The sequence below is a fragment of the Phyllopteryx taeniolatus genome, chromosome 1, assembly GCF_024500385.1.
Source record: "Phyllopteryx taeniolatus isolate TA_2022b chromosome 1, UOR_Ptae_1.2, whole genome shotgun sequence".
Classification (NCBI taxonomy): Eukaryota; Metazoa; Chordata; class Actinopteri; order Syngnathiformes; family Syngnathidae; genus Phyllopteryx; species Phyllopteryx taeniolatus.
In genome coordinates, this window is record NC_084502.1 from 10,577,259 (window position 1) to 10,600,252 (window position 22,994).

The following is a 22,994-nucleotide window of genomic DNA, read 5'->3' on the forward strand; positions in this document are numbered from 1 at the left end:
TACAAAGGAGCCCGGTGCCGTTTTGTTGCACAACGGGACGGTAACACTTCAACATTTTCCTTTCTGCCTTAAATCGGACGTTGTGCGCGGCTTGCGCGCATGTCGTCGGGACGTGTTCCGATGACGCACGCGCGCATATCGGAGACTCGCTTGGAGGGGCGACAACGCGAGGAGGCGCGTGAGATGCCATTCAAACAGGTGTGAGGAGGAGGAGGAGGAGGAGGAGGAGGACCCCCACCCGCCCCCCACCCCGCGCCCCAAATCGGAATTAGGTCGATAGAAACGGAAAGCGACGTGTTGTTTCTCCTCGGAGCTCAACAAGAAGGTTTTACTCACAGGTGGGAGATGGCCGCCCCGGTGCAGGACGCCCCCCTCCCCTCCCCTCCCCTCCCCGCTCTGCTCCTCAGCCCCTAATTTGAGGAAGTGACATTTTATCACCTCTACGGTCGGGACAGCGCTACTTTGCTGCAAACAGGTGTGTTGCATTCCGGCCCGGGTCACTCGCTTGCAACCAAAGCGCGTCCCAGAAGCCCAACCGAGCGGCGTCGGACGTGGGACGGAGGGGGTGGGAGGGGAGGGGAGGGGGGGGGGGGGGGGGTGCGGGGCCCCGCTCAAGTGTGCTCTTTATTAGCCGGGCTGTTGGATCCAGACGTGGAGAAGAGAGAGAGAGCGAGAGGGAGAAAGGGGGGAGCGAGCGCGAGCGATGGCAACCAAGAAGGCGGCGTGCGTGGATGCGCCCAAAAGGAGCCGGAGCCGGAGCCGGAGCCCGGTCGTGTTGGAGGCGGAGATGTTCAGTGAATTTCAGGACTGGTGTCTCCGCACTTACGGAGACTCGGGCAAAACAAAGACCGTCACCCGGCGGAAATATAACAAAATCATGCAGACGTTGTTGCAGAACGACGAGTCGGACGGCGTGTACGTCGACAACAGCCACATTAACGCCAAATTCAAATTCTGGGTGAAGTCCAAAGGATTTCAGGTGGGAACCAACGTTTTGGGAGAGCACAACAAGAAAGGAGCTCCGGGGAAGCCCGTGCTGTACGTCCCGGTCAAGTCAACGGTAAAGTGTGCATGTGCGTGTGCGCGGTGTCTGTGAGCTGTCCCGTTACCGTCTGCTCGAACTTGTCTCCATTTCAATGCTCTGAGCACACACGTCCGTCACCGCTCAAATTCGGTGGTCCCACCGCCACCCCGATAGGGCTTCGCTCTGTCCGTGCGTGCGTATCCCAGCCAGAGCAGCCCCGCGCGTGCACTCTCATCCCTGCTGCCATAGCAACGCCGGTGCCTCCCGGCAGTGGCGATGCTGAGAGGCTGTTGTGCACAGCCGTGACAGCCGAGCCCCACCGAAATGGACAATGTGCGGCGTTACAGTTTCGCACCGGACCGAGCACGACTCTCATGTGCGTTGGTATGCAGTTCGGACACTCCAGGGTGCCCCTTTGGAGGAGGGTGGGGGGTGGGGGGGTGTGGTGCAGAATCACCTGCTCACGACACGCGCCCTCGCTGTCCCATCTAAACCTACTGACAGGCGCACAAGCGTGTGTGTGTGCGTGCGTTTGTTTTCATGTAAATGTCTCTGTTTTAGTCAGGAAATATGACTGACTGACAGTGACTGGGTAGCCCGAGTGGCACTTTTCATTGTCCTGGCCGGGATGCGGATCGACTCGCAGGCGCTCGTTGCTCTGGCAACACCTGTGTGCTCCACCGCCGCTGGCTGCTGACGCATTTTGTTGCCGACAACACGTATGACTAAAGTCACATATCGCTGCATATCACAGGCCGGACGCAACTGCGACGTTGGGGGGTGGGGGGGTTAATTGGCGCCCATGCATGCACACGCGGGGCTGCGCATGAAACAAAAGGGTCTGAGCGCTTCCCACAAACACACGCACACAGTTGGTGCTGAGCTTCACTTGTGCGTGCATGATGACATGACGCGGAAAAGTAAAGGTCAGGTCATTTGTCCCACCACACATCACAGGGTTTGAGGAGTCAAGTAATCTTGCTCGTTTCAACAGGGCCCCCTCGGACCACCATTTTCAGTGGGACTTCTGGGGATAATCACCCTGCCGGCTCCCGCCCGTGTTATGTTAACAAACCAGAGGACATATTGTATTAGCACAGATTAGGGAGCGAATGCGTTGATTTTTTTTGGAATAGTGCCGATCCTTCCACAGGTGCTCCACCTGTGTGATTGCACAATTTAGATGTGGGCCGACCGCCTTTAGAGGCACCGCTAATCTCCACTCTATATTATGTTTCCCTCAGGACAAGAGGGCAGGTGGAAAGAGTCTCTGCAGGTGCACAAGCTGCTCCAAAAGTGTTGAGTGGCTTTTGTGTGCAGCTTTCTTTTGATAAAACTTCCTGCAGTAGCAATGATTAGTCAGCTGTTCTTGGGACAAATCTCTCTCTTCTCACCATCTCGCACGGTGTTTACTAACCTTTGTTGAGCCAAGGCGCATATTTTCCATTGGTTAATTATGTACAGTGCTGTGAAAAACTATTGGCCCCCTTCTAGAATTCTTATATTGATGTTTATGATCATCAAATGAATGTAATTATCAGACCCGAGTAAACATAAAAATGCACTTTTTAGGTGGTTTTATTTCTAAGTAAAACAAATATATATTCAAAGCTACCTGGCCCTATGTGAAAAAGTAATGCCCCCTAACCCTCCTGTTAAATCATTAATTAACTGTGTTTTTGATTCACTTTTAATGACCACACTCAAGCCTGATTACCTCCAGGCCTGTTCAATCAAGAAATCACTTAAATAGAACCTGTCTGACAACATGAAGTCGGTCAAAAGAGCTCAAAAAGCTGCAACAAAAGGCCACCATCCAGAAATACAATCATTGACATTGATCAGTCTCGAAAGGGTTACAAAAGCATCTCTAAAACTTTAGGATTCCAGAAAACCAGCCATTATCCTCAAATGAAGAAAACATGGAACAGTGGTGAACGTTCCCAGGAGTGGCCGGCCTCCAGAAATGAACCCAAAAACACAGAGACGACTCATCCAGAAGGTCACAAAGGAACCCAGGACAACATCTGTAGAATTGCAGGCCCCCCTTGCTTCAGTTAAGTTCAGTGTTCATGACTCGGCAATAAGAAAGAGACTTGGCAAAAATGGTCAGTTCGAAGGCCATAACCACTGCTGACCAAAAAGAACATGAAGGCTCATCTTACTTTTCCCCCCAAAAAATAAAAAAATAAAAAATCTGAATGATTCCCAAGACTTTAGGGAGACTATTCTATGGACTGACAAGAAGAAAGTTAACCTTTTTGGAAGGTCTGGCATAAATGTAACACGGCATCTCGGAGAAAGAACATCACACAAACAGTCAAACATGGCGGTGGTAATGTGATGGTCTGGGGCTGCTTTGCTCCTTTAGGAGCTGGACAACTTGCTGCAATTGATGGAACCGCACATTCTGCTCTTTCCCAGAAAATACTGAAAGAGAATGTTTGGCCATGAGTTTGTGACCTCAAGCTGAAGCGCACTTGGGTTCTCCAGCAGGAGAATGACCCAAATCAGTCCGTAATATTGTGCTTCATAAAAATAGACAATAATGACATCATCAAATAGAATTAAAAGAATTGAAGTTTTTGTCACACTACATCAATTGAATGCCCTTTGTGCTGCTCTTCCTGGTGTGCCCACCTTTGTTACCTGGAGGCAGTATAAGACAATGCAATATACTGTTCATTGAGAAGTGCAACTCCTCTTAGCTTACCAGTATGGCTCTAATATTAGTTGTTCTTCACAGAGGATAAAGAATGACAGAGTACTGTTATATTTTCTCTCTACATGTGTTGCTGGACTGTTTGTGTTCAATTCGTTGGTTAAACGTTTGTAGCACCGCAACATAGATGCTATTTAGCATTAGCATTCAGCTAGGGGACAGAGAGTCTAAGCTATGTAGTCGTTTTAAATTGCACAACGTGTATCTGTTTTATGTTTAGTTTGTTAGTAAACTTCAACTGGGAGTGGCGATAAACAGATTGAAGCCTTTTTTTTAGGGGGGGGGGGGGGGTATGAAATTGTTCAATGTTTGCCAAACTGCTGTTTATTGTGAAGTGAACTGAATTCACTGCTACCATGAAGCGCTCGTATCTCAAGTCTGCGCTCGCCGAATGGCAAAAAACTCCTAAGTCGAGTCACTCGTATCCCAAGGCACCACTGTATTATTTGTTGTAAATACATAATAATTTTGGGACCAATGAAGTTAAATGGCATCATTTCCCGCAGCACACCTGATGGCACTCTAATGGCACAGTGTGTTTACACAGTGATTTTATATACCGGAGAGGATTGTACATACTTTGTCGGCAATATCATATGTAGGGGGAGACCTCTTTCTAACTCAGCACCGCTTGGGAAATGGAAATAACAAACAAAACATTAGGCAACACAAGCTGCGGCTAGTGATGAGTCAGAAGCAACCACTCTTTGAATTGGTATGCATGCTTATGCCCGCTGGAGCAATTTTGGTTTGTTTGTCATTCCTTTCGCGTTTGCGGCTCGTGGTCAATAGGCTTCAGCGGTCCCAGCGTGAAAGTGACGCAAACGCGCGAAGACGTCCCAACACGCTAACACGACGGTCACGGCCTCGCCGTACGGCTGCAGGCCCGGGGGCGTGTCACCGGAGCTCGGGCATTGGACGCCCCGCCGCAGCTGCTACCGGACGGTGCCAAGTTTCTGTATGGGGGGCAGGCGCGGGGGCTAAACGACGGGAGGATGGGCGGGGGACGCTGGATGATGTGCACACAGAGAAGGTCTCTTCTATGCGTCCGCCCAGCGTACAAGGCGGCTTCAGTGCGTGATGGGACAAAGGCTGGGCGCAGTCGTGGCGAACAGTAGCGACTCCTTCAAGAGGCTTCTGTCCGAGCCAGATACTGAATTCTTCTTAGTCGCCTGTGTGTCGGTGTTGTTTCACCCTCTTTCTGCACAGCTCTCCCAGCAGCCCCCCAGTGTGGAGAAGCAACCTTGTTTAGCTCCCATTATGTCCTGATTAGACGACGCTACAGAGGAGGAGGGGGAATGGACCAGAGGCAGACACGAAAGAAAGATGCTCCACACAATTCCATCCCGTGAAAGCACCGGCAAGGCTACCAAAAATGCATTTGCCTTCACGTGAGAGTGTACTGAAGATTACACACATAACAAAAATATATGTTGCAAGCTGTTGCTTTTAGTTGCCATGTCAACTGAAAGCTGTAACTACCTGTGATTAGCGTCACCGCGGGTTTCGGTGGCCGTTCTGCGGTTGACAAATCATGCGACTCTGGTGAAGCCTGCAACGATGCAGTGAAGGCATCAACAAAAAAAGATGCAGGACAATCCTGATGTTTGAATTGGGCTGCAACTAACACTTATTTTAATAATCGATTAACCTGTACATAGTTTTTTTTTTTTTTTTTTTTTTTTATTAATCGGTGAATCGGATTTAAAAAAAAAAACATTTTTACCTTTCCATCCTTTCATTCAAAAACAGGACATTATTTCAAATTGACAGTGCAGAAAATGCAAAAACATAAACTGATTATGATTCAGTTACTGGTTGCGTTCCGTAACGTGTTAGAAAATAAGAACAAATGTTGATGATTGTTTTCCCAGTTCAACAATGTCTCTCAACGATTAATCGATTATCCAAATAGATGTCCAGTTATTTGATCTTCAATTAATTGTCGCACCTCTATTTTGAACTTAGGTGATGAGTCCAAATCCAATCAGAGTAAAGTGTGCTATCAATTGTGCTGATCAATTAACAGCGTTATCATGTATTTGATATTGGCATCCATAAATAATAAAGATATGCTTGCTTTGTTTATTTGGTGTTAAATACAAAAGTGAACTAAATGTATTTTAATAATGACTTTAAGTCTAAATGGGAAACGGGCATCTTGTGTTATTTGCTCGAGTAAAATAACACAAGGCTCCCGTTTCTCATTAAGGCTTAAAAAGGGATCAATAAAGAAAATTCACTGGCTTTCGACAGTCTCATCCTTTTTTTGTGATAGGAGGGAGACAATTAAACAGACCAACATGGTGTTTTCAGGATAGTGCCTCAATTTACAAACTAAAGGACTTCATTGGGATGTCGTCTTTGTGCAGCGGAGCTGATTATTCTTAACCATCTCAGGTCTTGAAAAAGGGACTGGAGATGTTTGCACCTCAGCCTCAGCCGAGAAGGGGAACATCATCATTATTATCTGATTAATTAGGCCACGTTTCCCCTGAGAGACCCTCTTTTCGGGAAAGGGCCACAGAGTCAAAAGAATACTGGCCCTATTATTTCCCAGCATTTGCATAAATACTTTTTTTTTGCATTTTGAATTTCCTATGCTTTTGTCCGGACTTTTTGTTTCATCGCTGTCTGGCAGCACTTATCAGAGGACCACATGGCCTCACTCCCAGGGCTCCAAAATGTACACCGCGCTAAATGAGAATCACAGAGCTGTTCATAGTTGGGAACTGCTCATGAGCTTTTGCTCTCCTCAATTCTGGTGCTGAGGTGTGTGCTCAGATTGAATGTCTTTGTTAGAGTTAACTACAAGCAAATACAGTGCCGCCTTGCGATACGAGTGACCAGACCTTTTGAGTTTTTCGAGACACGAGCCGATTTTTGGCTTTTGTTTTGACGTACGAGCGCAAACTTGAGGTACGAGTGCTGTATGGTGGGAGTGAACTCAAGTCAACTCACTTCACAATGAGCAGCAGTTGGGCGAATAGTGAACAATCCATCCAAAAAGAGGCTTTCAGCTGTTTAATGCCACGCCCAGTTGACGCTTGCCGTCAAACTAAACATCAAACAAAGTTGTGTTTTCAAAGCAACCAAGCAATGTTGCCTTAAGAATTGTCAGCTAACAGTTAGCGTCGATAGTCGCGGTTTTAGAACCCTTTATGCAATGGATATTTGAATACAAACAGTGGCCGAACACATGCAGACAGATAATATTACAATACCCACATGCATATAATCTTTATCCTCTATGGAAAATGACTCATATTAAACCAACTTACTGAGTCACTCACAGTTGTAGTACAAGAAGAAGTGCTAGCCTTCCCGAAGGAACATCACAATGAATTGAATTGCAGCATTTAACAGTTTAATTCTTTACATTCTATTGAATTATGCTTTTACTCTATGTCGTTATAAAGAACAATATTATATAGTGCTACATACTTTCCCTTAACAAAAAAATATATTATTTTGTTGTTTTGGGGGGAAGCTGTAACAGATTAATGGCATTCCCATTCATCTCAATGGGGCAAGATGATTTGAGAGTGTTTTGATCATGGAATGAATTAAACTCTCATCTCAAGGCACCACTGTATTCATCTAGAAATATTACAAATGTGGTCATTTTAGCTGTATCTGCACTCATGTCAAAATACAGAAGGCACATGTGTGATACCTACTTTGCGCACATATGCAGGATGGTACAAAGAGGGGGTCGCTGATCGCCTGCTCCGCGTTTCCTCCCTTCAGCACCCTCTCTGTTGCCATGGAGAGACTGTTCTTTCTTTCCCATAGGAGGAGAAATTAACACCATTTTTAACTGGCCCGGGGGCCTCCCCCCCTGTGTGGGAGACAGTCAGAGTTCCACTCCTAACACACCCACACGCGTCTTTAAGTCGACAATAATCCCCCCTTGCACACCGCTACTGTGATTTTTTTTCATACCTTTCCCAGGCCAGAATTGAACAAAGTGATCACGGAGAGACACAGCGGAAAGGGACTCTGTGATGATGCATGTGCAGGTTATTTACATATGAGAGCAGAACGGCTGCAGAGACGGTCCCGGGACCGGTGCTACTCTCGCCGGTTCAGTAAGATATTGGGAATGCCACACTTGCTATCCAATAATGTTCATCATGGGAGCTGCCGCGCAGGGACAGACACACACACACACACACACACACACAGGACAGAGGGTTGGAGCTGGGTGCACCTAATGTGGATTTAATGACAGGCTTTGTGAGCTGAGGCAGAGGGAAGAGGATGATGGTAAAAAGAACGGGTAGCGATGAAGAAATAGAAAGGAGCGGAGGAAAAAAATGATGAGGGTAATGATCTCTTATCCCGATTTGATGTCATATGCACCTTAACCTGCCACCATCAATCATACGTGCACACACTGGATACCTCCTTTGTCCATTAGTTAGCTCATATTTGCAGACTTCTTGTCCCATCAGAAATAAGCTTTTTACTTCCGTTTTTATTCATGCATACGTTAAAACTACTACGGATGCACCAATACGATACGCTACGTTTGCACATGTACTGATACTACGCCACCCGATATCACTCCCTCTTGTGTGGGACATTGCTGAATTGGTGTTTATTGTTTATCGTCTACGGACAGTAGTGCCTTGAGAGTTGAATTCGCTCTGTGATGACAATCAAAACACTCAAATCTCAAATCATCTTTCCCCATTGTAAGGAATAGAAATGCCATTAATCCGATACAGCCTTCCTCCAACAAAAAAAAAACAACCACAAATGTTGTAATGTCCATTTTAATGTTGTAATCTGTATTTTAATGAGAAACATAACATGCAAAATCATACAGTAATGAACTAATTAAATCAAATGTAAAGATGGAAACAGTTTTTGCATCATGGTTACATTTAATGGGCCTATTTGTAGTGGGTGCGCCTTGGCCACCAGGTTTTTCCCATCAATCCATCACATTCAACAGAATTGTATTGTATAAAAACAAACAGTAATAGCACTTGTTCTCCACATAAACTGCAAACACAGAAAAACACAACTATACCTAATGTATTGTCCTTCCTTGTTCTTCTGTGGTGTCTATTGGCGGTTAGAAAACCAGTTTGATGGCGCATTAGCGCCACCAGCTGATATTGTCCTTCCACTGCAAGGCAGCCAATGCAAATTGATGGTGGCCCCATATTGAGAAGTTTGCTGCCACCATTTAGCGGTGGGGGCCTGACGCGCACTCTTATCTCAAATTCTTGCTCATATCTCAAGACAGAATATCGGTGAAGCAATATCTCGAAAAATTCATATGTCAAGGCACTCATATCCATAGGCACCACTGTACTATACTACCGTCCTCCCTGAGGATGCAGTTTGGCAGATGACGAGTCCTTCAAAAACAGTCAATGCGTGCTTGCTCCAAGCTGTTTATTTACACTCTCAGAAACAGAATCAGAATCAGAATCATCTTTATTTGCCAAGTATGTCCAAAAAAACACACAAGGAATTTGTCTCCGGTAGTTGGAGCCGCTCTAGTACGACAAAAGACAGTCAATTGACAGAACAGTTTTGAGACATAAAGACATTGAGAAAAACAGTCACTGAGCAATAAAGGGTTGCTAGTTATCTGGTAATGCTGGTACAATTTTTTTTGGACAATTGTGCAAAAGGATGCAGAGTCCTCGAGCACTTAGAGCAGTTCGAATGACAAATCTCGCAATAGTCCGGCGCAATGACCATTGTGCAAAGGGCGCCGAGACTTCAAGGAGTGTATGCAGTTTAAAGTGACTAGTAGCGCGATAATCTGGGACAATGTTGATTGTGCAAATGTTGCAGATACTCCTCAATCAGTGTGCAAGTGGTGCAGATGCTACTCTGGCATGAGTGGCCAGTATTGGTCGCAAATAGTGCCGCGTGGTGAGACTACTACAGTGAGTACACGAGTAATATAAAATTGACCCGACAGAAATGTGACAACAAACTCAGACAAAAGAAATTGGCAGCATGTTGCAATGGAATTGTAAGTTAGCTGTTTAAGAAGTTGATTGCATGAGGGAAGAAGCTGTTGGAATATTTAGTAGTTCCAGTTTGCATTGATCGGTAGCGCCTACCTGAGGGAAGGAGTCGGAACAGCCGGTGACCGGGATGCGGAGGGTCCAAGAGGATTTTGCATGCTCTTGTCTTAGTTCTGGCAGCGTGCAAGTCCTCATGGGTGGGTAGGGGAGTACCGACAATCCTTTCAGCAGTTTTGATTGTTTTAGAAACTAACACAAAATAAAGAGAATTACATGTTGCATATTTAAGCATACACATGCTAGCTCGAGGCTAACACATATTGAAAAATGCTATAGACAGGCTAACGAGTAGCCTCATATAAACCTTTAAATGAAGAATATTCTAACACAAACGGTGCAGCAACATAAAGAGATGTCATAGTCCGATGAATGAAAAATTAAAATGTCATTATTTGAAAACCATCAATTGAACTGGAAATAGAGAATGCTGCTGCGTTTTGGTGATACCTTTTAGTTTAAAATGGCTTACTTTAACCAGGATCCCTCGTTGCACCGCGGCCAAAGATAGCTTCCGGCCATAAATTCTCGCTGGCTGGGACCAAAACAATGAGTGCATGTTTGAATTTGAGTAAGACATGTTGCTGGATGCCACATTTCCAACTTTGAGACACTCTTAACAAAGCGTTGTTAGTCCAGTGGGAGTAAAGTACACCATTGATGGAAATGAGAATTATGGGACATGAACAAAGAGGTCACCTGTGATAGCAGCGAATGGAAATTTGATGACGACATGGCTAATGATAGACTTTAAATGTGTTCCCTTTTTAACCGTAACGATCCTCAGTAGTGGTAGAACAGAATTAGGATTCATTATGCATTCTGCATAATCAGATAAATTTGAAATTAGTACATTTGATTTTAAAGCGGTTGTATTGCATCAGTGAGTCATGTTTTTTTTTTTTTTGGCCTTTGAATGTCTTCCTTCAGGGGGAGTAAAAGGTTTATTTCATTGTTTGAATAAATAATTTTTAGATGATGACATTTGGCAAAGTGCGTTGGTGTCAGTGTGCCACTGTTTAGTTGTTTTAAGACCTTAAAACACAGTTGCCGTCATCTAAGACCTAATCGAGCAGCTATAATTTTGGCATAAGTTGACTTTAAAAGTTTGGGTTTGCAGTGTTAAAACTGCTAGCAAGATTTTAATTTAGCCTCACTTCACTAAAAATCGAATTAGAGGTACAAGATGAGGCCAGAGAAGGATGATTTATTTTTAATTTTTTTTTTACAGATCTTTTTTTCTCTCTCTCATTTACTGCTATCAGATTTATACTGACAGTGTTAACAAATAAAGTGACGCCTTAAGATACGAGTGACTCGACGTACGAGTTTTTTTAGGTCTGAGTCGTCTTTCGGACAATTTTATTTTTTTTTGCTTTGACTTTGACACGAGCGCTGTATGGTGGCAGTGAACTCAACTCAAATCGTGAACAATTCTTTAAAAAACTAAGAGAATTCCACCTTATGTATTTAAAAACATAGACATAGCTTCGTCTTTCAGTCGATTAGCTTAATGCTAACATCATATTAGTGCCATACTGATGAACTGCGAGCAATTGAGACGTCGCAATTAACAGTATAGCTGTCTTTTTGTCTTCTACTGCCTCTTTCTGGTGGCCAAGGCATGCGCACCAGAAAGAGCATCACAATGGCCATTCAATTAATGCAGTAAAATTATTTTGATTTCGATGTAATGACATCATTGGTGTATGTTTTTACAAGGTACAATATAATGGAGTAGGGGTAGGCAGAAATATCGATGAATTGATGCGTCACAATATTCCCCTCCCCAATTGATGCAGCAAATCCTCAGAAGCGATTCACCTCCGAGCCAGTGGGTGGCGCTTTGTGTGGGATTCGCGTTGTATGGACGAAGGCCGCAACCAAAACACAACAAAATGGCAACCAAAAACAAGCCAGCGCCTTCAACTTTGAAATCTGACATTTGGATTCACGTTGGAGTCCCCTGTAAATCCATAACACAGGAAATAGACAAAAGTAGGGTCTTTTGTAAATTGTGCTAGGCAGGATTATCATTTTCATCACCATTTCCAAGATGAACAAAATACTATTAAAGTTTACATGCACTTTGCTTTTTCACCGTTTGTACAGAACTGTCATGTTTTTTTCCTTTTGTACGCCATAAGTACAAATAAGCTATTATTGTGTAAATATTCATTATCTGATGATTTATTCCTCAGAAATGTGAGGTGATATACCACATATCTACCACAATTTCACTGAATCGATAACAAGGTATTTGAATCAATATCGAGTCAGCCTAAAGCTGAACCGGCCTGAAGGAGGGGTGTCAAACTCTTGTCCAACATTAAGTTAGGGTTTCCCTTAAAGGGTCGTTATGACTGTGACACCATTTAAATATTTAATCGCCTCATCGGATTTTTACATATACACAACAAATTGATGGATAACTCGTTTTTAAATCAAAGGACAAGGGTGATAGTTTGTCCAACTATTGTTCAAGTTACTGTAAAAATGGGTTTGGTAACAAAAATGCTTGCAATATCTTAAAGTTATTATTTATTATTTAAGACAATTTTAAATTTTGCTTCAGATTTGACCAAGAATCATGGAATTGAAACACACGATTTGCTTTTGCGGGCCACATATAATGATCTGGCAGGCCAGATCTGGCCCCTGAGCCTTGAGTTTTACACCTGTGACCTATGAAATCAAAATTGAATTGAATGGCGACGTCAAGGAATCAAAACGTGAGTTTCTGAACTTAACAATACGCGGCCCTATTAAGGAGTGCTATTTTTCCTCATTCACACACATTACAATATTGTAAGCTTCCCCTTTAAGGTCCCTGCTAAATCCCTGGCTTGGGATATTTTTGCATGTCAACACCCTATTTATGTGTTTGCCCGTGGAGCTGATTTGCGGTGTGATGCGTCTCCTGCATCTCTCATGGCCTGCCTTTGTGACCCAGCTGCTTCCTGTGAAGCACCCTACCTCCTCCTCCTGACCTGCCTGTGTGCAGGACTGCTCCTCTCTCCCCATCAGCCACTTGTGTGTGTGTGTGTGTGTGTGTGCACGTGTAAATGTGCGGGTGCATGTGTGTGTGTCTGCATGTGTGTGTGTGTGTGTGCGAGACTGCCAGCGGGGGTGGGGGCAGCCGACTCAAACCCTCCAGTCTCCTAGCAACAGAGCGGTTTGTTGCGGGACGGGGAGCCGAGGATGGGGGCTGGTTGTACAGTGGCTGGGGAGAGGAGCAAAGTCCTGCGGGATTACAAAGAAAGAGAGACAGAGAAAAGGAGGGTGAGAGTGTTGCGGCGTGTTCATGATGTCTTATTGCCATTTAGGGATGCTGACATGTCTCCTTTGCTCTTTAAAACGGCACGTTGCTGATGAGACCAAATAGCTACGGCACCATTCAACAGCTGTTCTCCTCCGAGATGCTTCCAGCTCCGCCCGGTAGACATGCACTGTACTTGAACACACGTAGGACACAGATAGGCACACTCAAAAGCATGCTGGGCCCATGTGTGAATGTTTAACTCCCTGTTGACTCTCGTTTGGAAGCGTTTATCTGGCTTTTAGCCCAAGGCGGCCTTCAGGTACTGACGGCGTGGCTAATTGCATTTTCTTACCTGTACACAACAGGTTGCAAATTCTTTTATTTTTATATTGGGTGTATGTTTATTTCAGTCCCCTAAGAATATGTTCAAAATGGATTATTCTATCTGATCAATCCATTGATTTTTTTATTTATTTGATTTTATTTACAAAAAAAAAAAAAAAACTTTCTTTCCCCCCCCCATTACTGTAACTGATTATTGTTGTTGATTTGGTATTGTTTAAAGCTTGAGCCAAATCAACAACAATTCAGCAATGTCCCACACAAGAGGGAGTGATGTTGTACTCACCAACCTTTATGAAACTGAGAGCGACTTCTTGGCTACTGATTAATGTGAAAGGAAGCGCTACTAGGTTTATATACACTACTGAGGCTGCTTCAGGTGTAACTGCATGTAAATTGCACGTTATTCACACTATGGCCGCGTAGCCATTCTTTTCATTAAAGTTGAAAGTGACTATTGTTTTTTTTTTTTTCATGAATTGATTATGATTCAGTTACTGTTTTGGTCCGTACCATGTCAGAAAATAGGCAAAAGTGGAAACATTGTTTTCCAAAGTAGAGGCAAATCTTGGCAAATGTCTTATTTTGATTAAACACCAACATAATCAGTCTGCTCTCATGGAGCACGGCAGAAATTAGTGAATATTAACTGCTGAGAGGCTGAAATCAGAGGATTTGGACAATTTTGAGATCAACAATGGCCTTAAACGATTCACGGATTATCAAAATTTTTTTCATTTCATAATTGATTTGCTTTTGATTAATGGATTAATTGTTAGAGATAATCATTTATTTAGCCCCAGAGGGGAAATTCAGGTGTTACAGCAGCACTCAGGAGACTATTTAAAATAAGAATACACAGAAAGAAACATGATTTATTTTTTATTATTTAAACAATAAAATAGCCCTAGATAAAAAACAGTGCGGAGGCCTTGAGTCTGTGGCTTTAATTCACTTCTGATTGAGTGTTGACATTTTTTTGGGGGAGGAATTCAGCAGAGATGCAGCAGTGCTGTGGGTGCAATGCACACCCCACAGTTGTATGAGATTATCTAAATCCAGCATGAATGGACCTGACACCATTGTCCCAAGAAGCGGTAGCTGTGGTGATGTCACTGGGAGTGGGGTGGTTGTGTGTTTGTATGTGTGTGTGTGGAGGGGGGGAGCGTGATGATACCTCGCTAGATTACAGCTGTGATGATGAGGTGGAGGATTGTTATTATTTCATTTATTAGCGTTACATTTAGCCCATGCTGACAGGGGAGAGTGGTTGGGAAGGGGGGGGGGCGGATTAAAACAAACCCGCTCTGTGAGCTGGTTTTAGTTGCCATGGCAACGATCATTACCTCGCACTTGGGAGAGCCGGAGCAAGAAGAGAGAAGGAGAGGGGGAGGGCATAAGAAAACACCGCACGATAGTCCGTCCAGGACGGATTGACGTACGTACGGGACGAAGACGGCGTGAGGAGAGGGGACCGGCGAGCGCAATGAAATGTCAAATCCCAGGAACAGCACAGAAATGTCAAGGTGGGAGGAAGAAAATTGTGCTCCCTTCAGGGCCATGGGACAACTTTGTAAACTCTGAATGTTCCTCCAAACAAAGACCACTACAAATCACCAGTCTCCAAACTTTTCATGGGTCCATTTCTAATCCATGAGTTCGATTCGACGCTTAAATGATTCCACTTAAAAGCAAACACGGGCAGGGAAAGCACCATCTGACGCGGTGGATGGAGGCGGTTGTCCTGGCGATCCCACTTCCACGGTGTGTCATGTGACCCTTTGCCCAGCACACCTGCCCGAGAGAAATCAGTGGCAGTTTCTATGGCGACAGGGTCAGCGGTGCAGGAGGCAGGATGGCTGCCAGAGGTGGCGGTCGGTGGGAGGGACTGTTGCTCTCCAACTGGGCTATTTTTAAATTGGTGTGGCGATGAGGAGACGTTTCCCGACTGAAAGACAAGCACGTCGTACGACGGTCTGCACTTACGTGACCTACGGCGTGTGTATGCACAACCCTCCTTCACACGTGCGATACGTTTGCCCTCATAATATCGGATAGCCCTGTTGTTGGTCCAGGGTGCGCCCCGCCTCTCTCCTAACATCAGCTGGGATACAGCTAACCCACGACACTAAGCGAGATAAGCGGCATAGAATATGGATGGATAGATATTAGTTATGATTCATACAGTGCCTATACGCTTTAATCTCTGGAAACGGCAGAGAAGGCTGAGGGACTCACACTCGGTACTAAGGCAGAGGTGCAGATACTACGGTCTCAGAAATGTACAAAAGTCAAAATGAATTTCTACCAGAGGTGGGTAGAGTCGCCACAAATTGTACTTAAGAGTACTGTTACTTTCGAATAATATGACTCAAGTAAAAGTCAAAAGTAGTCCTCCAAATAATCACGTTCTCAGGCTATTGAATAGACAAGTGTCTCCCAATCTATGACTGGTACAGTACTTAAATCCTCTCGTTTTTGATGAACACTGAGGCCAACTTCATCTGTGTTTCAGTGTTCGGACGGCAATTCAGCCCAGGACAACTCGTCCCTGAAGCGCGTGGCTGTGGTGGAAGACTTCTTCGACATCATCTATGCCATGCATGTTGAAATTGGCGCCGACCCTGGCAGAGCACCCAAACACGCGGGACAAAAGAAGACCTACAAAGCGGTGAGTTTGGCACACTTTGGCAGCGGGAACACTTTCGATCTTATTGTCGCACTAACTGTAAAACTTAGACAATTACACTTCGTGCATTTAGAACCACCACATAGCTTTGCCTCAGGAAAGTCCGCTTACCTTAATGCTTACAAGCAATGCAAAACCCCATTGACGTGCTAACGATTAGCTTCGATAGTCGCAGTTTTAGAAGCAATGTATAATTGAACACAAACAGTTTCGCAACACATGTAGACAATAAAACAATACAAAAATACTCACAGGCATATATTCTTTATCTTCTGCCAAAAATGACCAATATTAATGCACCTTACAGAGTCACTCTCCTTTGTTATACTATTACATTACAGCATTAGCCACCAGTTTCTCAAGCCGCCTGGGAACCGAGTTAACCGATTTCACAAGGCAGAACTTCTCGTATTCGCCCTTCAAGTTCTTCCAAACGCGTTGGCTCGGTGGAATAGACTTGCTCCTTTAACCATGGAACATACACAAAAGAATTTGAGAAAAATATTACAATGCAACAATATTACAACAAGTATTTTCAAATAGGGAGTTACTTTTCAATCACCCTGTATAGTTATGATGAGATAGTGGAGCATAAAGAGGTGATAGGCATTTGCTATTAGGAATAAAGCCTTCTTTTTTTTTTTTTTTTTAACTGAGTGACTTTTGTTAGCTCATTTCCATATTGTTTACAAGAAATCTGGGCAGGAGTGCTTTGAAAAACAACTGTTATTATTAGAAATAAAATCCACAAACATGCCTTTCACTTGTTAACAGTTCTTTCTATAACTTCTCAAATTACTAATTTGCACACCCACAATCAGCTTCAGGCCATCGTTGAGTGAAGTTTGAAAATCAGCTGCTATTCGGTGGTCAATATTTCGAACCTGTGTGCTACGCTGGCAAGTTGTGAACTTTCCATGAATGCTCTTGACTAGTTTATAATCCAGTGTTTTTCGATCACATCCCGATTTAGCATGATGAAGACACCCCCGCTTGTTCTCGTGAGAATTCTGTGTGAATGCATACAATTTATAGACTGCACATACAGTAGTAGAAAAATATAAGGACAGGACTTTTGGAAAAAAAACTTTTTATAATAAAATATACAGTGGTGTCTTGCGATATGAGTAATCCGATTTACTAGTTTTTCAAGATTCGAGCCTCTGATCGACCGATATTTCGCTTTCACTTGTGAGTGCAAACTTGAGATACGAGTGCTATATGGTGGCAGGTGACTGAACTCACTTCACAGCAAGTGGCAGTTTGGCAGCAAAAAATTGTAAATATTCTTGAAAAAAAAAAAAAAAGACTCCAAGCTGTTTATCGCCACTTTCAGCTGAAAGTTACTTTCAAACAACCACATAGCCTCCGCTCCCTGAATGCTAACATACAATGGGAAACTCTATAGACACATGGGCTAACTATTAGCATCTATGTGGCGATGTTTTTACCCTTTAAGCAACGGATATGTGAGCACAAATGGTACAGCAACACATGTAGTAAGACGATATATAACAATACTCACAGGCATATATTCATCATCCTCTATGAAGAAGGACTGATATTACTGCCGTACTAAGAAGCCGATAGAGGAGCTGGCTGAGCCTCCCGTACAATATATCCATATATCTGTCTTGTACTGCCCCCAGGTGGCCAAGGCGTACACGCCAGAATTAGCAGCACAGTGTGCATTAAAGTGGCAAGTGTGATTAAAAAATAAATAAAAAAATGTAATTATGTCATACTGTATGTTTTTATAAAGTATAATATTATAGAGTACTATTTTTATCATGAAAAAAACCACATCGTAATCATTTTGTTGTTATTTTTAGGAGGCTGGAATAGATTAATGGCATTTCCTTTCATTTCAAGCCCTTTCTTTGTTAAGAACATGACTTTTTTTTTATAATTATATAAAATTAATCATTATAATTTTTAGCATCAGTACTTTCCAAGGGAACAAAAACAACTTTTCCTGTGCACTAACCAGATGTGTCACATGACCGCCGCCTCTGGAACAAAAAGCAGCGTGAGACTGGAGCCCACAAATGCTGCCATGTGGCTTCTGATACCCGGACCAAGAGGCGCGGGACAAAAATGAGCTCCTTTGTGTTTTTGCGGCCGTGTCGGACAGTTTCGCAGGACTTTGGTGGACCAACCCCCTCCCCTGAGGTACAGAAAAATAGAATAAAATAAAGCCAATTTCTACTTGTGCCCCTGCCCTGTAGAGAGGTCCTGTCACATCTCATAGAGTGTACCCTTTTGAGGAGGCAGCATCACTGGGGCAGGGCATAATATGGAACTGTCACTGTGGCCTTCTGGGAGGAGCACGCTCCTCTGGGTGGCCTTTCCCTCTCAGCTGCCTCGAGGGGCTGTGATGTGTGGAGAGGAAGGAGGAGGGGGACAAAGGGGATGGGGAGCAGTGGCGGTGGTGGTGGGCCCGGTGCGGGTGGGCACCCCTGCTGTCTCTCCGTGGTCTTGTGAAGGTCGCATTTTCCAGGGAAACGCCAGAGGGGACGAGGAGGGGAGGGCGGCGCTGGAGACAAGCGGGGAGGGGAGGCCGAGTGTGACACCAACACTGAGGTGGAGATATAGGTTAAACATTCTGGGGGGGGGGGGGCGGGGCTAAATGGCGCCCAGTGCAGTGACGCACTTTGGAGTCCGGCATGAGTCACCCCTCCCCCACTATTAAGAACTTCAGCGCCTTTGTTCGCATTAGTGCTTATCTGTCACAATTATGACATGCATGCCCAAAACACAGCTTTTGCAGATAGTCCGCTATCGTGGCTACCTTGTTGTTAGCCGTCAGTGCACGCGCATCACGCAGAGAAAGACGGAGGAGCGAGAACGAGGGATTTCTTTTAGGTCTGACTTGACAGCCAGCGTGTGGACCGAGGCTTCCGCTTTAGAGTGCCTCATTGTTGGCCATGAGTGTGCATATGTCACAAAGAGAAGGTGGAAGAAAAAGTGAGACGTGACAACCAGTTATCTGCTACAATTGTGACATGCAGTTAGCTAGCTAACTATGGCTGTTTCTTTTGTACTTTCTTTTGAATAGTTGCTTTAGAGTGCCTCGTTGTCAGCCCTGAGTGCACGCACGTCACAGGGAGAAGGCAGAAGAGCGAGTGGGAAAATACATCTGACATGACAGCCAGCATGTGAACCGGGGCATCACGCTGGTGTGGCCCTTTTAGAGGGCCTCGTTGTCGCACCATGGAAAACCCTGTGACAACCTGGTGGGATATATCCAAGCCACCTGAGGCTTTAAGTGGATATACTGTATTTTTGTGGCTCAAACATGTGCTGTAGTTATGTGTCAGCGGAGAAAATATGCTAGACAAAATAGTTAGCCTTTTTCCAGGTCGTAGAAGTGGAACGTGATTGACAGTCGACAACTGAGCAGCACCTTCAGCAGACACGCCCACAGCGTTCCAGAGCGGAGAGAATGGCTTAATTTTTCATAATTATGAAGCCTTATTTTTAGGCTTTACACGATAAACTGTACTGTAATAAATTACTTTATTGTAATTAAATTACTTCACCCACACCAAAACTTTAGACCATGAATCGACAGAACGGCGGCATGTTTACATACAACCGTTACAACTAGCTTGCTAGGCTACATAACGTTTTTGTTGCCTGCCTGCGAGCCGCATCGAATCAAAAGTACGTGAAAATACGTCAAGCAAGCCTTAAACGAATGCCCGCTCCTGTCCGGAGCACCGCTGCCCACCAACACAAGTTTTTCCCCATTTTTTTCCTTATAATACAAAGTCGGCGCGCTCAACTCTTGTTGTCGTCGCCACGGTAACGAGTGTATCCGGTCGCATTTGAGTTGACAAGATAAAGCCCAATGATCGTAAAAAAACGGGATGCGGTGGTATCGGAATACAAGATTTTGTTGCAGTCGTCTGACATAGTGCAATCGTGAAAGAGCACCGGTGAGGATTCAAATATACTGTGCACGATGGCGACGCAGAGTGAATGTCTTTTGCGAAGCCGATCAATGACGTCATTGAGCGGATCGGCGAATTATGACATTAAAGCCGATCAGCCTAAGATGTTAATTATCGGCGGATACCGATCAGGCAGATATAATCTGTGTAAAGTCTACTCATTTTATGTACTATACATTTTTTTTCTAATCTTTCCAACTTGGGAGGATTGTTCACAACACTCTTTTCTCTTGTGTGTCAAATTTAAAAGGCAAATTTATTGTCACTTTACTTTAAGGTCCCTACCAAAAGCCAACCTTCAGTTTTGTAAATCCCTAGTTTATTTCCGTTCATTCCGATGGCAAGTTTCCAGCTTTGAAAATTCCCAGAATTTTGCAACCCTAATGAGAACAGAAATGTATGCAGAGCTGGAGCTGGACTGAGGCCTTCTGTAGGCACCAAATTGAGAGAGCCCAAAAGAGAGACAGACTATCACCTGGAGGGATGATCATGAAAACACACAATCACCGACCCCAAACTTTTGCAAAAAAAACACACTTTTGATGCCATTTTCAATTCAATCCCCCGCCACAGATAGCAGAGACCTATGCCTTCCTGCCTCGAGAGGCGGTGACTCGCTTCCTAATGAGCTGCGGCGAGTGTCAGAAGAGGATGCACATCAACCCCAGCACGGCAGAGTTCAAAGGTAACGCAAACTGTGGATGGCCTGTTCGCTCCGGAGACATAATTAACTGATAGGCTATTTTCAAAATCAACCTTTAAGAGCGGACACTGCTCGGATCATTTCACCGGCCAATGCGGAGAAGGGGTGATTATGATTACTGCAATAAATTTATTGTATAGGTCAGTTCTCAAACTTTTTACACCAAGTACCACCTAAACTATATACTATACTTAGCTACTCAAGTAGCACCAACATTAAAATACAGGCAGAGGTTTTATTCGTAAAAGATGTATTTAATATTACTGTAAGTCATTGTAACATTATGCACAGTATGAACATTAACATTGCACTTAAACATAGGAAAATAATTTAAAACACACAAATTAAATGTATTGCACATAAAACTTACATTTAACAAAAATAAACAAGATTTCAAGAAGATTAAATGCAATTTTTTAAATGTACCTAAAAGTTAAATACAACTGATCTGGACTTAACAAATGTATTGCAGTGGAATAAAAAAAAAAGTAGAAGCCACTGTAACATTATGCACAGATTGAACATTAACACTGCGCTTATCTACCATTAAAAAAAAAAACTTAAAGAATTATTTAAAAAATTGTTTCGCACATAAAAGTAAATAAAGATTCAATAGTTTGAAAAAAAGTTTAAATGCAAATTCATTGTACTTTAAATTAAAATATAGTATATTAAATTTACTGTATTAGATTACAAAAGTTGAGGCCACCGTAACATTCTCCACAGTGTAGGAAAAAAAACTAGTGAAATAATAATGCAATTAAAATGTTTCAGAAATAGAAGTAGAAATAAAAATAGAAATGTTTTCCCAAATTTAAATGTTTGAAACCAAACAGTTCCAAAAAAATAAATACAAATGTATTGTACTATAAAGTTAAAAACAACTGAAGTTTGCTTAACTAATGTACTGTACAGGAACGGATAATAACGTTAACTTTAACGTTATGCATAGTTTGAACATAAACACTATACATAAAAATAAGAAAATTAAAAAACGACTTCAATATTGATTCAAATAAAATATATTGCACATAAAGGCGACCAGTCCAGGGTGTAGCCAGCCTCCCGCCCAAATTCAGCTGGGATAGGCTCCAGCTCACCCTAAAGAAGAGAAGCTGTGTAGAAAATGGATGGCTGTTTGCAACATAATGTAACAAAGACTCAAGCGGCCCAGGACCAGCGATAGGATGATGGAAGACTCCCCCTAGTGGACGACCAGGAGACTGCAGACATCTCCCCCGACACAATTGTTCCACTTCAGGCTTCTGAAGGGAGATTTTGTCACAGAATTACCAAAATAACGTCATGTAATTGATTGCAAAAAAAAAAAATCACACACCTCTATCGTAAATAATACATTGTTCCTCTACAATACAAAGTCAATACACAACAACAAAAACAACATTGTATTAACGCTGTTTTCAATTTGGCAGAAAATGACCGCCCAACCTCCCTGGTCCCTGACCTCATTGACTACAACATGCCCCTGACTGCCACCTACCTGAAGCAAATGAAGCTGCAGTGCATGACCGCTACCGAAAGGGTAAGTTTTTGTTTTTGTTTTGTTTTTTAAAGTTGTTGTTGTTGTTGTTTTTCCTACCACTTTAAGATGGTAGATTTACAAATGGCAAAAATAAAAGAAACATGGATAAGTTAAAAATGAAAGGCTTATGAAGTTAAGCCCTCCCATGATACATAAAACATAAACACTTTTATTTGTTAACAACTGAATATTTGATAATAATTTTTGGTGAGGAGGATGCGAATTTTACATGGATATTACAAAAAAAATCGACATGGAATTTCAGGCCACATGGTGGGTGACCAGGTTAGCACATCTGCCTCACAGTTCTGAGGAGCCGTGTTCAAATCCTCTCTTCGCCTGCGTGGAGTTTGCATGTTCTCCCCGTGCCTGCGTGGGTTTTCTCTGGGTACTCCCAAGCATCCACAATCCATTCACAAATTGTGGCGGAACTCGCCCGGCGCTGCCTCCTAGTCTTAGTAAAGCTTTGTTCGCCATCTGTCATCCATCGCCCCCACGCCGCTCACTTCACTTTGAACGCCGTGTTTCCACGGATGTCCAGCGGTTCGTCAAGCCTCCCGGAATGATGGCAAGCTTCCGCACTTGCTGCACATGGCAGAGTTAATGCACTCAGTCGAATGGTGACTTGAGACGCTTCTCGCGGCTGCTCGATTCACATGTTCCTCCGCGTAACTGATAGCTTGCAGTTTAAACTGTG

At 43.6% G+C, this 22,994-nt stretch overlaps 1 protein-coding gene across 2 annotated transcripts in view; it reads left to right on the forward strand.

Annotated features, from left to right (window-relative positions):
• The first annotated feature begins 619 nt into the window (after positions 1-619).
• The window catches only part of nol4la (nucleolar protein 4-like a), a 41,016-nt gene continuing 18,641 nt past the window's right edge, over positions 620-22,994 (forward strand). For both annotated transcript variants that reach the window (XR_009788084.1, XM_061770077.1), the window contains exons 1-4: positions 620-1,060; positions 15,922-16,077; positions 20,625-20,736; positions 22,188-22,297. Coding sequence is in view for 1 of the 2 variants with exons in the window: in XM_061770077.1 (XP_061626061.1) it covers positions 704-1,060; positions 15,922-16,077; positions 20,625-20,736; positions 22,188-22,297 (735 nt within the window). In the remaining variant the exon portion in view is untranslated. The remainder of the gene's footprint in view (positions 1,061-15,921; positions 16,078-20,624; positions 20,737-22,187; positions 22,298-22,994) is intronic.